The 16794-nt window shown below is 33.4% G+C and overlaps 1 protein-coding gene across 5 annotated transcripts in view; it reads right to left on the bottom strand.

Moving 5' to 3' along the window:
• The window catches only part of LOC127874139 (uncharacterized), a 24195-nt gene continuing 7401 nt past the window's right edge, over positions 1 to 16794 (bottom strand). The window contains exons 2-5 of one of the 5 annotated variants that reach the window (XM_052418332.1): positions 5134 to 5319; positions 3932 to 4048; positions 2099 to 2209; positions 1 to 1835 (exon numbers count right to left, since the gene is read on the bottom strand). In XM_052418332.1, the coding sequence (XP_052274292.1) occupies positions 1072 to 1835; positions 2099 to 2141 (807 nt within the window). In that variant the 5' untranslated portion in view covers positions 2142 to 2209; positions 3932 to 4048; positions 5134 to 5319 and the 3' untranslated portion in view covers positions 1 to 1071. Of the gene's footprint in view, positions 1836 to 2098; positions 2210 to 3931; positions 4049 to 5133; positions 5358 to 16794 lie in introns of those variants that run through there. The other 4 variants (XM_052418331.1, XM_052418333.1, XM_052418330.1 and 1 more) reach the window with 4 other exon arrangements.

Raw genomic sequence — 16794 nt, 5'->3', positions numbered from 1 at the left:
GAAATAAGCAGTTTTTATCACCAATTTTATATGACATGCTCAATAATAAATGCGAACAAATGCTAATTTGATCTCAATAGTTACGAGCGAGTTTGGTAACATTCGAATTATTTGAGTTCTGCAAAGTTTGAAGGAAATGCTGAGTTGAGCAAAGCTTGCAAAGCGTTTAGATGTGACTATATTGAACACATAATTTTAAACAAATAAATTTACAGCAAGTACACACAAAATAAATTAAGTTATGCCTAAATGTTATTCATAGATTTAACATAACTCAGCTCAAGTTGAAATCATTTACACTCACATGTAGTAAGAACGCACAATACGAATAGTTGCATTTTCAATATTACTAATTCATCGATGGAAATAGTGCTATTTTCTTTATTTATCAAATTTTAAATCAAAACGTAAGCATTGATTGTTAGAGGCACACGTGTTCCAACTTAAGTATACAATAATACAAATAATTAAGTATTTCAACACGATGTAATTGAACTGCATGTTTGAAAACTTACAGGACATTGTTATTCGTCGTGTCTTACTCTTTATCATACGTATCAGAAGGGTTTAAATGTTAATGTATACATGTACATGTTATTTTGTTATTAAACAATATTCCTACATGATACGCCCAATACAGTTTATAAGACCAAAATTGACCTGAAACAAGTTTTGTTCAATCGAATGCTCATAATACATATCGGCATTTAATGCATAGAATGTGCTTCAGCTGAATCATTATCTTCACCTTTATAATCAGGATATACATAATCATAGTCATCATTCTCTGTTTTGAGTTCACTATTGTCTTCATCTTTTTCTTCTTCAACTTTGGATTTATTCTCATTCAGATATTGACTCTCATCGTTATCACCAGTCATTCTCATGTCTGATACGTTATTGCTACCCGGTATTATTTCTTTTGAGGTACCTATTTCCTTAGCTTTGATCTTTTTAGACCGCCTTGGCGGAGGTAGTGGTATCTTTGATTCAATTATTTCATTGGAAACTACTATAGGCTTAGCCATTGCCGACCTATCCACTGATTGTTCCTTGCATTTTGGCATTGCTTTAGTTTTTGCTACAGAAGCTTCCTCCAGATGTTCGTCTTTCTATGGTTACCATTTTCATTTCTATGTAATATTCATCTTCTTCACTGCCTGTATCACTATCGGCGTTGTTTGGTATGTTATTGTTCCCACTGTTTTCGTAGTCTGGTGTTTCTAGATCAGGTGAATAGTCCTCACCACCTGACTCTGCATAGCCCAAAATATTAAGCCTTAAATCAGTGTTCACATGCAATAATTTCTTGGTCGGTTCAGGAGACGCATTCATGTCTATATATTTTTTTCCCACGGACGCATCACTTTGTCTGTTATTGTGTTCAACATCTGTATGACTGCGTTTCTCATTTGGTCCAGGATTTGTTTTTATATTATCATATTCTTTGACATCGCTGTCGGTTTTAGAAAAAGATTCATCGTTCATATACGTACAATCATCTTCAATAGATTTAGGATTATCTGTATTTTCATGGTCTGAATCAGGATTGTACTGTACGTATTCACTTGGTATTGTACGATCAATTTTTATGTTTGGTTCATCATCCGCATATAGATATATATTTTCGTCGTCATCCGCTGCCTGTGATGTTTCCTCTGACCGAATGACCCTGTCGTCTTTCTCCGCCTGATTTGCGTCATCAAATTCTTGGTTCGTGTACTTGAAGAGCCTCGGTGGTTTTGGCGGTACAGCTCTATTATTAGTTGCGGCAAATCCATGGCTGTGCAACACATGCGCCGGTTGCATTTCGATATCCGAACGACCGCTGTTATCTGTGTTGAATACAAGTATTGTAAAACATCATCATAGTATATTGTTCGATGTATCGTAAGAAGTGTTAGGCGGTGTTGTTGAGTCGTTGTTAATTTAAGTTATAATTGTTTAATTAGGGTTGTTAATACGACAACCATCAATTAGGTGAATTAGCGTTAGTAATTTGAGTATTTTTTAACGGAGAGTACAATGCTAGAATTGGTTAAGCCCAAATGAAAACGGAAAGTCTCAAATAAGAATTTGATTTCTTATTTATCCTCACCACGCATGTCTGTATCTTCGTACGTTCCGTCTTCGGTTTCCATATCATCTAACCTTGCGTCTTTTTTGCATAGTAATCTGCTTGGCTTTGGAGTCACTTGACCTTATCTTGCTGTAACAAAATATTATGCAGTTAATAATAAGTAAAAAAAAAAGAATGCACTCGTAGTCAAAGGTTTCGTCGTATACGTAAGAAGATTGATATGTCTTAAGGTTCCAAGGTACATATGTATTATTATAAAACAAAACTGTAATTTCTTAAATTTACACTATTGTTTATTTATTGTATTCTTTTGTAATAACATGACCTACGCTCCAGGGCCCGTATTCACCAGTCGATTCTTAGACTTAAGAATAAAGAAAAGACTCAGAACCAAGAAAAATGTGTTCAGTGTTTAAATATATACTGGCCTCCACTGGTGATTATGTCATTAACAAAATGTTCTGTATAAAGAATAATATAGATAGAGATGTTTACTGCAGAGTTCGACTCAAAATTAAAGAAATTCTTGAATATTCTAATTTTAAGAATTTTCTTTATTCTTAGACTTAAGTCTAAGAATTGTTTGGTGAATACGGGCCCCGGAGTGAAATAACGTAATGCTCAATTATGTTTATTACACGGGTGTTATTACACTAGTTATATAACTGTGAAATGACGTCATTTTTGTGACGAAATTACGTCATTATTCCAGCGAATTTCTTCAGTTTTTAAACTCTTTTACGATCTGAATAAACGGTGGAAAGAGCATAAAATAAAAAGAAAATGTGTTGGTCATGTTATAAATAGAATCTTAGATTCGTGGTCATTTTGTATTGAATTTATTAAACTCGTCATATAAATAATGATAAAAACTCGACAAGCCTCGTTTTTATCTTCATTTAGATGACTTGTTTAATAAATTCAATACAAAATGACCACTCATGCAAGATCCTATATTTTCTTAAATTTACACAATTGTTTCTTTACTCTATTCTATGCAAGTCATGATATCCCTTGTTATCCATGTTTGGAACTAAAATAATCGCATTTACCGGTAACTAGTGACGACTTGTGAAATTAACACGCAAATGCATCATAAGCCAGAAAGGTTAAATGTTAATTTATTTGCGAATAGGTATTATTTTTAAACACTATATTTTAAATGAAAATTATGTTATTAAACGTGTGAATTATATTTATATGTTGCATGAACGTGATATGAAAAAAGAACATCTACTGCAAACAATTAATGTTAAAATGTAAAACACTGTATTAAAATAGAGATTGTATTTGATGAATACTGAATAAAAAACAAGGCACGTGTCCATAGGGCACAGATGCCATTATAATCCTCTTATGTCTACTGTTGTAAAAAATACACAAGCTGTTTTAGGGTCGAACTTGACTTTTGACTTCTAAGTATCTTATTGCCCTTTGAAGTTTATAGACAGCAGCTTCCAGATACACTTCGTCTCATGATACTTTCAAAATTAATAAATACATGGTAAAGATATAGCAAAGACAAGCTTTAATAATGTAAAATTTGACCCTGAATTCTGGAATTGACATTTGAGTTAGTGAGACTGGTGTTCCGCACGACACGCGTTCTTATGGTGGTTGACATTTTTGCCAAACTATTTTGACTATCCATCACTATACGGAAAAGTTATGGCTGAGACAGAAAGCTCTGAATAGACGTTTACATGTATTGGCGATCAGACGGATGGACGTACGCACGAACAGTTCGACTTTTATATGCCGTTTTCTTCGATGGGGTGAATAAAAAGAATTTTGTAAATATACGTACCAATAAACTAAGTTATAATGAACACATATTTTTTAAAATTTTACCTGCGTTTCTTCTTGTAAATCCATATCCCAAGGACTATAGCCACGCCCACAAACAGAAGCGCACCAATCACGAGGCCAGCAATGAGTCCATCTTTGGATTCGTGGAATGTAGAACACCTGCAACATGCTAAATACATACATGTCTCTTCGTAAACGACAATACAATATGCATTGTTACCCTAATCTTAAACAGGAATCAAACACAATTGGTGGCAATTGGCATTGATTGTATTTTTGTTTACATGTTTGAAAGAAACCAACTATGACTCGATATTTTTCGGGAAACAATCATCGAGCTGATTGCGCTTTTTGATACTGTTGCCATATTGTGTATGTATTGATTACATTGAGTTACACACCTAAAAGACCGTACCACAGAAATATTGAAATTGCTTTAATAAGTTTATAATAGCACACAGAGATCCACCACTTGTTGGTCCAGCAACAAATAAGGGTACATGTTTAGGTATATGTTTATACTTGTTTGTTATAAATTGTTTTTAAGTAAATAGAATTTGATTTATGGTAACACTTATCGCTGATATTCATAAATAAGTTAAAAATTTATAAAATACAATCTTGACATTAAATCGTGTATACTTGCTTTAATAACTTAAACATAACGTGAAATTTTTGCGGTTATTGTTTAGTATCTATATGCGTTCAATATATCACAACGTAAAACTGATATAACCGTGATAACATACGCTTATAAGTAAACACATTAAGTGCACAAAATATGATAGCATGTCAAAGTACAAGAATATAGAAGGTTAGGTGAAACGTTACGTGTTCACCTTAAAATAAGATGGTCATGTTCGTTTTGTCAATACATATATTTATGGCTCATGACAAACGAATAAAGACTAGGTTTTTGTCATACATAATAAGAAATCACAGTAAAAGCCGGCATATAATACCTCTAGTTATTTACTTAAGCACGTGATAAGCTTATACAAATAACTCAAACTAGACTATAATATACAGATTCAATAACTCAACATAGACTGTTAAGAATTGGAGTCAGAACCAAACCCGAATTTGAAAGTCTTAAAGAGCTCAATATACCTGCCGTGTAAACTTCATATGCTAATGAATATATAAGCACTTCCAAATACATGTATACAGTACATGTAAGATACTCCCAATAGTATGTGCACATCAAGCAACAACAAAAATCATATGAGACTAGTGTTTCAAACCTGTCAAAGTATTTGTTTCCCCGATGGAAATAGTTGTACTCTCAGTTGTAGGATACGGCGTGGTTTGTCCGGGTTATATTAGTCGTCTCTGCAACTGTGCTGGTTTCCATGGATACAGTTGTTTCATCCGCGACTGGCTGACCTGACATGGTTGACTGAGTGACATCAGTGAGGACCAACATAACGCTATAAGTCAATGGTTTATTAAGAAACACGAAGTCAAGTCATTCACAATATTTGGTCAGTTCCACAACAACACGTTGGAAATGTGGCTATAAATTACAAATTCCACTGATCCATGCCAGTAACCGGTTGCTGCATACAATTTAGTCATGGCGTATCCTAGAAAAGGTAACGCGCACTACATCATTATCCGTTCATTACCACCAAGTTTTTATTTAAATGATATTTGTACAATATAAGATACATTTCTACCGTAAATGAAAGTTATTTTCCTTGTATTGAAAAAGGAAGAGAACTTCTTATTTATCGCATAATCCACACCTTAACTCAACAAGGATGCTTCAAACATTGTATAAATAAATTCGGTTGAATGAGGATATGCAATCATACATGAACGAATGCAGAAACTCAGATGATATCATCTCAATGTTAACCATCGCATATCACAGCTCTACCCTGACTATCTGCAAAATGTGTGATAAAACTAAACATATTAGAGTGTATCGTTCAGTGAAAGTCACATGTAAGATAGCTACCAATTGTTAATGTGTATCAGAAACTGTACATGAAACTAACAGCATGTGCAATATAGTATTATATTGAAAAATGCGTTATATAAATGGCACAGATTTTTTTTCACGTAAATTCACGACAATTGATTTTAAACGAACTACATGTCTGGACTATTGTTGACAATAATTGCATAGATTATATGTGCTAACAATTATGAATACATGTATACGTATTGTGTGACATCACTTAGAGGGATCTTTTAACAGATTTTAGCATGCATTGAAGTTGTCTAAATACTTATATTGATAAATGTAAACAATGGATCTACAAAGCTCAAATTAAAAAAAACTAGAAAAAAGTAACCCTCAACTGTGCTCGAACCACTAACCCCTGGAGTAATAGTCTAATGCTTAGACCTCATACAATACAAGATGTATTTTAAACGTTATATAAGCAATCCTCATAGTGTCACAAAATAAAACGACAACAGAACTCTCAACAAATATTTAATCGTTTCGCGTTGCAACGCTGGATAATTTTCAGGTTTTTAAATCGTCAAAATCGTCAAAAATGCATATAATGGATATTTTAGAGCATGGTAAATGTTCAGTATTGCGGTTTCCTCATAATTATAATAACTACAGCGAATCTGAAACAATTTTCTAAATTGTGTCAATTTACCAAAACGAGAAAAGGTTCCTTTAAATTGATGGCACAGGCGACACACGCAAATTCATGCTCTCATATTTACTAGGTACCATACGTGGGCTTACATCATTCTCAGTATAAGATCACATCGGAACAATTATTACATTCAAAAACAAACAAAAAACACGTTAACGTACCTGAATGAACTGCAGCATAAAATGTCAGCGTTGATCATTAGAGGTATGCATGCGTGTGTTCCCATTCAAATGTACATCGGAAGAGCTTTGAGTATAGAAGAAAACTGTCAATATAATTGTATAATTAAGAGGTTAAATGCTCTAATACAACACTTCAGTACCGAAAACTCTCATATTGAGATTAATATCAAAATATACATCATGAAAAATGACAATAATAGTATGCATAAGGATATTATTGTCTCCGCGCATGTCTACCCCTTCGTATACTGTCTCTTGTTTTATCACACCTATCAACACAGCAATCTCATTTGCTGTGACGTCACTAAATATTCTCCTTTAAATAAGTGTTCTATTAAAAGTACGTAATTGTTCGATTTTTTTTTCAATATACATGCTCTTCATGTTGTTGAAGGCATTTATTCGTACCGGTATTATTGCATTTTTTAAAATGGACGTGTTTAATGAAATTAGCATGCAAATGCTACAATTTTAAATTATTCGAGTTTACGGGTGCCAAGTCAATGTTGCCGGGCTATACTTGCTCCATTATATCTTAACCCTTTGCATGCTGGGAAATTTTTCGTCTGCTAAAATGTCGTCTGCAGAATTTCTAAAATTAGCATTTTTCGATTTTTCTTAAAGAATACTATCAGAATAGCAAACAGTTTGGATCATGTGGATTCTGTGGCGTCTCATCTGGATCCAAACTGTTTGCAAAGGCCTTTAAAATTCGGTTCCAGCGCTTAAAGGGTTAAATAAGTAAGCATACATTATCACAATTCTTCCTGTTGTATGCGATATACATTTAATTACGTTTGCATTAGGTTAAGTTTCTTGAAAGAGGAAGAAAAACATGTAACACATCACTTTATAATCCCCACGTTCACTTAACAACTGATGCTTCAAACGAATTGGCTCACTCGTATTTACATTTTGGGTGTTTATTGAGGCATGCCGACATCTAGACATTTTTAATGTATAACATCGTTAAATATCTCAATTGCTCGACTAACTGCTAGTATTTAAGACAAACCTATCAAGTAATTGAGTATGATAAGGACATACATTTCACGTTCGAGATAGTTACTGATTTATATAAATATTTATCTAACACAAATTAATCTGTCAACGAAAAGGAAGGCTTTCAATTATAGATTTGGAGCCAAACAAAGGAAACAAAGAAGAAAACGCTTAAATCAACGGTACTAGCCTTCTGTATGAATTACATATGCCAGTACACGAATTATTTATACATTTCACATTTTCTTTAATAAATGAACCCTTTTGTATAAACGCATGTATTTGGTCTTAATCGTATCCGAAGCCTACGGCTTATGTCGACATTTCCGAGTACCTTCCCAGGGTGGAACAGTACGTTGTCTCTTTGATGCAGGACTTGCAGATCGCTAGGAATATATCTAATACAAACACTGTGACCTCTACAAAGGAACCGCTTCAAGCCTTTATCGTTTACATAGTAACTTAAGTGTATAAAAGGATTGTTAAAGACATGTCTGAATGGTATACAGGACCAGCACATACGGTCAGTCGTGAATACTTGGCGATTGCATTGGAATATTAGTAAGTGCATTGTACATAAACACTAGTGTTAAAACATATAAACTCGAAGCTAAACCCTACTTCATGATGTGCTGTGGAACAGTAAAACTTAAAACAATCAGTTTCTTTAGTTATTTATATTTTGTAGTGCATGCACATCTTAAAATACCTGTATCACAATTGAATTCAAAGCGTATACATAACAACAAAATTTAGTCATACATTCAGTTGGGGCCATGTACAACTAGTAATCAAAACTGGGAACCTATTACTGAACTTCAGTTAACAAAGTGAGGACAATAATAACCATTTATGCATGAATACACCATAGTGCCATGTGAGAGTGAACTAAACATCCTCATCCACAATGTTTATGTCAAGTTGTAAAGATAATTGATATCTTTACATTTAACAATGCCACATAGCATACCAGCTCAATACATTATGTAATAAAAAGAAAAATTTACATAAGACTGCTTTTCTCTTTGTTGCAACAGCAAAAAGTACAAACTTCAAACTAATAAATGAAGTCATTTTCAAAGTTTTTCTATTTATCATTTTTTTATTTTATTCAAATGTATAAGATTTATTTTGTTCAGATATAAAACACAAATTTACAATAGACCGTTCCAGAATTTAGTCATTACCCAATAATCTCCCCTGAATACTCTCGTGTCCGCCATTACACTGCTGCTAACAACGGTAACATATATAAGAGAGCACCGATTAGTTTAGGCCTTTAGCCCTTTCTCACTCAGAAGCAAAGTGAAAATGGCTATGTGCAAACAGCATAAAACCAAAACAGCCTGCGAGTAACGCCACTCGGTTCAGGTTTTATGCTGTTTGCTGCTCATCAGTATCTAAGGGTCGGAAAAGAAGCCTTTAAAAAAAAACTTGAATCTAGTAAGAAAAGGTATTTTATTAAATGTATTTCTAAGGGACTACACATGTGTGAAAACATCTAAGTGGTAAAGGGTTAAATAGTTAAACTCTGCCGAAAATTTGCAATGGTCTGATTCTATTCTTAATTCTTTAGTCAAAAAATTTGGTTTGTGAATACTGGCCCTGATTGTATTTCTTAAGTCTGTGTATATTATTCATTTTCAAGTTTCAGATAGACTTGCGATTATTCAGATGTCTAAGTACCCAATATGAAAACTTTAAACAGGTACTAAAATACGATGAAGATTTTCTTTCAAATAAATTAATTTTTTGCCAGTTTGAACATACAACGGTTTCTTACCTTTTAAATCTAACAAACATGATCCACCTGAGGCAAGGAAAGCTTTTATCATATACCTGTACCCTCATTTTGCATAATAAAATCTGATTCAATGTGTGATTTGGTAATTGAAACTTCAGCCAACAAATAAATAGTATTTTTAAACAAATTATCATAAACTTTTTTATTTACTACCAATGTCATATGTATAGTAATTTTTCCAGCATATGACACACAATTATACATAAGAAAATGCAGTTAATTATGTTTGTGTAGTGCAAATGTCAACAATCATATAGGCAGAAAACAAGCTTTAAGCGAAAAAAAACATTTACTAACAGCTACAAAAGCAAACAAAAAGACAAAACATAAAATTACAACAATAAAAACACCTTAAAAATAGCACATAACTAAAACAATAAGAAGTCTACAAGAAGATGATGAAGGCAACTCAGTTTACAGAAAAGGCTCGGATTGTAAAGTAGCTTTTACAAGAGATTGCCAAGCAATATTGTCCCCTACCCGCGAAACTCCACCATTGTCAGTAATTTATTATTTTTTTATTTTTTTATATTTGTTGCCATAGCAACCAGAATTCTTGACGTAGGAACAAAATGAAATGACATGCATAATCTCCATACAGCCATCTATCCATGTTTCAAGTTTCATGAAAGAATATGAAGATCTTTTAAAGTTATCGCAGGATCCAGAAAAGTGTGACGGACAGACAGACAGACTGACAGACGGAGCACAAACCATAAGTCCCCTCCGGTTTCACCGGTAAGGGACAATAAAGATACCAATACATACTTGAAGCTCAAAACGGCCATACCATTTTTAATACTTACATATTATTTTTGTGGGTAAGAATAAAGCATATTAACTGAGCAGAAAAACTTACACATTATGACATGTCTCATTGGTTTGGCTGTCTGTAAAATGCTTATTTAATTAATTTGTGTGTAATTAAAACTAATCAACACAATATAGCATAATCCATTCTTAATGTAATTATTTTTGAAATTCACTGAGACATTGTCGTGTCCTAAATATTGGGTGTATATGTGGGGAACTATGGAATACCAAAGACCATCTCTTAAATATTCTGTGATAGCATAAAAGCATATGTTTTTGTACTGAAATTAAAATGAATGTTAAAAATGCCTCATACAACACTATTTGATTGGCGTTTTTGATAACTTAACATCTGTTGACTTATAGGGTGTTTATCAAATCAAACACTTAACATGTTTACTTCATTACAACATAAATAATATATTAATTGAAAAGTAATCTTACACATGCAAGAATAGACATGTTCACTTTTTATGTCATTGAACAACACTACATTAAAAAGAATTTTGAATAAGGCAATTTAACAAATGCCAGTAATATAAATGGAAAGAGAGAACTTGAAAAGTATTTGCAGAATGCCCTCAGGTCAACATTACAAAGTAAATACTTGTATTTAATTATGCACACAATGAAATAACACAGGCTTGAATTTTTTTAATAATATTATTATCAAGTTGTATCATATTCCAAATTTGTTAACACACATAAACAAGAGGGCCATGATGGCCCTGTATCACTCCACTGTTTTTTTATGCGAAAAAAGTGTGCAATGCGCATGGGCTGAAATGTACTCAAGAATGTGACTTTCTCTTTCTATCCGTCGTCCCACTGGGCTCTTAAAGTTGGAAGGGCGAGCATTTTTATATATAGAAAACGTTACTAAGGTGTTAACTAAACAGACTAAAAAGCCCGGAATAGTTGCACAGGTCTTTTGCTTCTAACGTAGGTACATTTATCTCTCCAAAAGATATTGTTGTTCTTTCTATTTAACATATTTTTAGATGCTGAAGATCAAATCTACGCATGTTCTACAAGATTAATGAAAGTTCCTTCATTCAATCATGAATCTTATTCCAAAATTCCAAAAAGTTTGTAGGTTTCAAAGTTTCTGTTACTTATATAGTTCATGACATATGCAAAATACCTAATGACGTAGATCATCTGAACTTTACTTTATTCTTGAGGCATTAGTGAGTGTAGCAGGATTGTTAATGTGGTGAAGAAATTGTTTATTGTACAAAGAAGATATTTGCCTGAGGAAACATAAAGTTACGAGTTTTTCAGGTTCATGAGGTGCCGAAAGGCAGTAGGAATTATAACTTTGAAGAGTTTTTGTGACCCCCAGGGCAGGGTCAAATTTGAACCCAGGGGCATAATTTGAACAAATTTGGTAGAGGACTATTAGATGTCACTACATACCAAATTTAATAGCCCTAGGCTGTATAATTATGACCAAGAACGTTTTTAAAGTTTGCACAAAATAGGCCTTATTTAAGCATATGTTCATTTTTGTGACCCCCGGGGAAAGGTCAAATTTGACCCCAGGGGCATAATTTGAAAAAATTGGTAGAGAACTTTAAGATTTTAATACATACTAAATTTGGTAGAAATAGGCCCAATAGTTATGGACAAGAAGATTTTTAAAGTTTGCACAAATAGGCCCAATATCAGCATATGTTCAATTTTGTGACCCCTGGGGAACGGTCAAATTTGATCCCAGGGGCTTAATTTGTTGGTAAAGGACTATTAAATGTCACTACATACCAAATTTGGTAGCCCTATGCCATACGGTTATGGACAAGAGATTTTTAAAGTTTGCACAAAATAGGCCTTCTTTAAGCGTATGTTCATTTTTGTGACCCCCGGGGCAGGGTCAAATTTGACCCCAGGGGCATAATGAACAAACTAAGTAGAGAACTTTTAGATGTCACTACATACCGAATTTGGTAGCCATAGGCCCTACGGTTATGGACAAAAAGATTTTTAAAGTTGGCACAAAATAGGCTTTATATAAGCATAATTTTTATGTTCATTTTTGCGACCCCTGGGGCAGGGTCAAATTTGACCCCAGGGGCATAATTTGAACAAACAAAGTAGAGAACTATTAAATGTCAGTACATACCAAATGTGGTAGCACTAGGCCCAATGGTTATGGACAAGATGATTTTAAAGATAGCACAAAATAGGCTTTATATAAGCATATGTTCAATTTATTGACCCCCGGGGTGGGGTCAAATTTGACCCCAGGGGCATAATTTGAAGAAATTTGAAAGAGGTTCCCCCAGGAACATTTGTGAGCAGTTTTATCAGAATTGGACTTGTAGTTTAGGAGGAGAGAAGATGTTTAAAGAAAAAGTTAACGCACACACTACGGACACAGGACCATGACATAAGCCCCGCTGGACTCTGGCCAGTGAAGCTAAAAATTAAGCAAGTCCCTGAGAAGATAAATAGATAAATCAAATGGCCATTTAGCTTTTTGTTTACACATCCGCCACTATTTGTATCTTTTTAACACTGAGGACTCAACAATAATTTTAAGGACACCTATTGTTTGGAACATTAACTTGAGAAAAGTTGCGTTCTAATTTGAAAATGGTTAATAACAGAGTTTAAGTCATGCTTATTGTATTTAAAAGTAATAAAAAGAATAAATCCTAGAACAAAGTTCTTTAATATAATTTTAATTAAAATCAACCTAAGATAACCATAAACAAAAGTATGTCTTACAATTTTAAAGTCTTAAGTTTCATTGCAAGTGATCAAATTATATTTAATAATTCACATATTTATTAAGAAAAGCATAACAAGTATAATTGCTAACAGTGCTTTAATTAAAAACAACTTCAACAAAAGCACAAAACTATCTACCGGTATATACTATAAACAATTATAAATAACTATTAACACAAATAACTGGAATCAATATAGAAATACGCAAAAAGAAAATAATCTACGAGAGAGTATCTCGGTGTTGAGAAAAAATCTACACAATTTATGGAACTGAAATAACAAGGCATGATGTTCTTTGGAACTTCTCAAGAAAACTAATTTGACAATGTAAGAGAAACATAGAGATCTTTCAAAATTATCATTATGTGACTATGACAACTCATCACTCAAATGAATTAGAGGATATTTGTTGTTTTGTAGCCACAAGTTAATTTCGTTTATGTGATCACACATGAATACATATTGATAATTACCATAAACAAACTTTTTTCAATTAAATGCTTTTTCGGCCATTTATTATTGCTTTCACACCACTGATATTTCCCTATCTTTAGAGAAAAGTGTTGAATCAAGACAACTAATTGACTGTTAATTCAATGAGGCTCATGAGCACAACTTTTTTCATTTACATACAATTCATGTAGTATCATATTTTTTAAATTCTATATGCTTTTTACAGGAACTAGCTTTGAAACATCTAAAGGTGTATTCTGAATTGTTATAAGAATGTTCACAAAGAAATTGTCTACAACTTTAAGCTTAAACATGAATATTCTTAAATTTAATCTTAGAACTTTTTTGAGCAATTTTCTATCAACAAGAGGTTCTGAAAGGCCCAAAGTCGCTCACTTGAGATTCAAAGGAACAGACCTGTTCTGTGCAGCCCAAGATGTCATTAGAACAAAAATGTTCTTACCAACTTTCATGATTAGTGAACACTCTGGCAGCCATGTTTTTTAACAGACCAGAACCATTTTCATACACATCCAAGATATCATATAAACAAATATTCTGACAAAGTTCCATGAAGATTCATGAAGCCATATAAGGAAAAATGCCCCGCCCCCAGGTGACCATGTTTTTCAAACAACTGGAACCATTTTCGAACTTGTCCAAAATATCATTGGGACAAATCTTCTGACAAAGGTTTTTACTAAAGCAATATATAGCCATATTAGGAAAAATGCCCCTCCCCCTAGTGGCCATATTTTTAAAGCAACCGAAACCATTTTCCAACACATCCACAATATCATTGGACAAATTTTCTGACCAAGTTTCATGAAGATCGGAAAATAAATGTGGCCTCTAGAGTGTGAACAAGGTTTTACTATAGCCATATAAGGAAAAAATGCCACGCCCCCAGGCAGCCATATTTTTCAACCATCCGGTATCATTTTTTAACTTGTCCAAGATATTATTGGGATGAATCTTCTGACCAAGTTTCATGGAGATAGGACAATAATGTGGCCTCTAGAGTGTTAACAAGATTTCACTATAGCCATATCAGGAAAAATGCCCAGCCCCTTGGCAGCCATGTTTTTCAAACAAATGTAACCATTTTTAAACTCATCCTAGATATCATTGAGACCAATCTTCTGACAAATTTCATAAAGATTGGACAATAAATGTGGCCTCTAGAGTGTTAACAAGGCAAAATGTTAACGCCACACAACGCACTGACGCAGGAGGGACGACGGACAAAAGGCGATCACAAAAGCTCACCATGAGCACATTGTGCTCAGGTGAGCTAAAAAAACAACAACACAAAATATGTGTTTTTTTCAATGAATTCATGAGATGAACATTTATTTTAAGACATTTGATGTAATAAATAGACATTCAAATTATGACTTTTTACTTCAAAAAATGTGTATTGTGAAATTTGATAAAATCTCTAGTTATTATACAATATCTTAAAAATAATCTGAGGTATAACTGTATTTGTTTCTCTAATATGTAGACAGATTTCAAGAAGTCTTAAATTTTAAGAATTTTCTGGAAATTAATTAGAAAGTTTGACTTCCTTAATTGAAAAATACATAAATCAACTGCCTGAATCTACAGTTTCTACAGTTATGTATGACAACCAATTATCTGTGTCTGTTTCTATGTAATATTTCCAATTTTCAGAAAACTCTGTGATCAATCTATTTAAGATAAATTATTATCTAAGCTGTAGCTTAGAAAACTGTAAGAAAAATGCTTATATCCAGTGCCTTAAAAGAGAATGCATCTTTATTTATTGTACAAGATTTTCGAATAACAACAACAGTTACTTTCAGATGTTTCTTCACAATAGAAATACTAAAATGATAACTGTATGATACGATTAGACTATTCATAATAGAAAATTTGTAGGTAACAAGTCCAAGATAGGTTCACAGTTCCAACCTGGATACATGTACATATTTGAGGAAAATAAGTCCTTAGAATGTAAACAAAATTGGTTTTACCATTAACTAGATGAATAGCAGAATAATGCCAGCATTTTAAAATATTTGCAACTATTAGAGAATACACAGACTACTTTGTTAAAAATTAAACTAAACCCAATTAATATATTACACGAAAGGAATAATGCATAATACATGTAAATACCAGTTATGAAAAAAAAAAAGGTATAAACATTAGTGTACCGGTTATATAATGCACAATTCCAAGGAAATATTGTAGTTTACAACAAACATTTCCTGGAGATATAAAACAACATATTTCTAAATAACAAAAACAAGAGCTGTCAGAGGACAGCGCGCTCGACTATTCGAGTGCTTGACAGAACGAAAGCCATCAATGGTAAATTTTTCACATTCAATAATTTATTAGAAAGGAAAAAATAAAAAAACATTGGGGGGGGGGTAGGGGTAGGGGGGGGGGGGGGAGAGGGGGGGGGGGAGAGAGGGGGGTGGGGGGTATAAGGTGGGTGTGGTAATTTATTAGATAATGTTTAAAAAAAAAATTGGGTGGGGGGGTAGGGGGGGGGGTGGGAGGGGGGTATAATGTGGGGGGGCTAATTTATAGATGATGTTTTAAAAAAAAATTTGGGGGGGGGGAGGGACGAGGTGGGGGGGGGGAGGGGATTCTGGGTAGGGGCGTGGGGTATTGTTTGGGTGGAATCCGTTGTGGTATTCAGGTAAGTGTGACTTTGTCAAAGTCATAATAAAATGTGATCATAAATAAAGAAGTTATGGCAATTCAAGCAAAATGTTCAATAATCTAAGTGTAAAAGGGGCCATAATTATGTCAAAATGCTTGATACAGTGGTCTGCTCTTGTTTATAGGTTGGGGTCATGTTGGGTAACAAGTATGCAACATATAAAAGCAATATGTCAAGGATATAGGAAATATTTGGGGTAGTACGCAAACTTTAACATAGATTTATCAATAATATGCATATTCTAAGTATAAAAGGGGCAATAATTATGACAAAATGCTTGATAGAGTTGTCTGGTCTTGTTTATAGGTTGGGGTCATGTTGGTTAACAAGTATGCAAATATGAAAGCAATATGTCAAGAGACAAAGAAAATAAATGGGGTAGTACGAAAACTTTAACATTTGCACGCTAACGCAGACGCTAACGCGGGGGTGAGTAGGATAGCTCCACTATATATATTTCATATATAATAGTCGAGCTAAAAATACAAGATTACTTCAATGCACAATAAAACAGCGCATTGGAATGAAAGTGAAACACATTAATTCAACCTATCACTGATAGTATCAGTAAGAAATATCACTATCCTACAACA

This window comes from Dreissena polymorpha, chromosome 3, assembly GCF_020536995.1.
Source record: "Dreissena polymorpha isolate Duluth1 chromosome 3, UMN_Dpol_1.0, whole genome shotgun sequence".
NCBI classification, from domain to species: domain Eukaryota; kingdom Metazoa; phylum Mollusca; class Bivalvia; order Myida; family Dreissenidae; genus Dreissena; species Dreissena polymorpha.
This window is presented reverse-complemented; position numbering and strand designations above follow the sequence as displayed.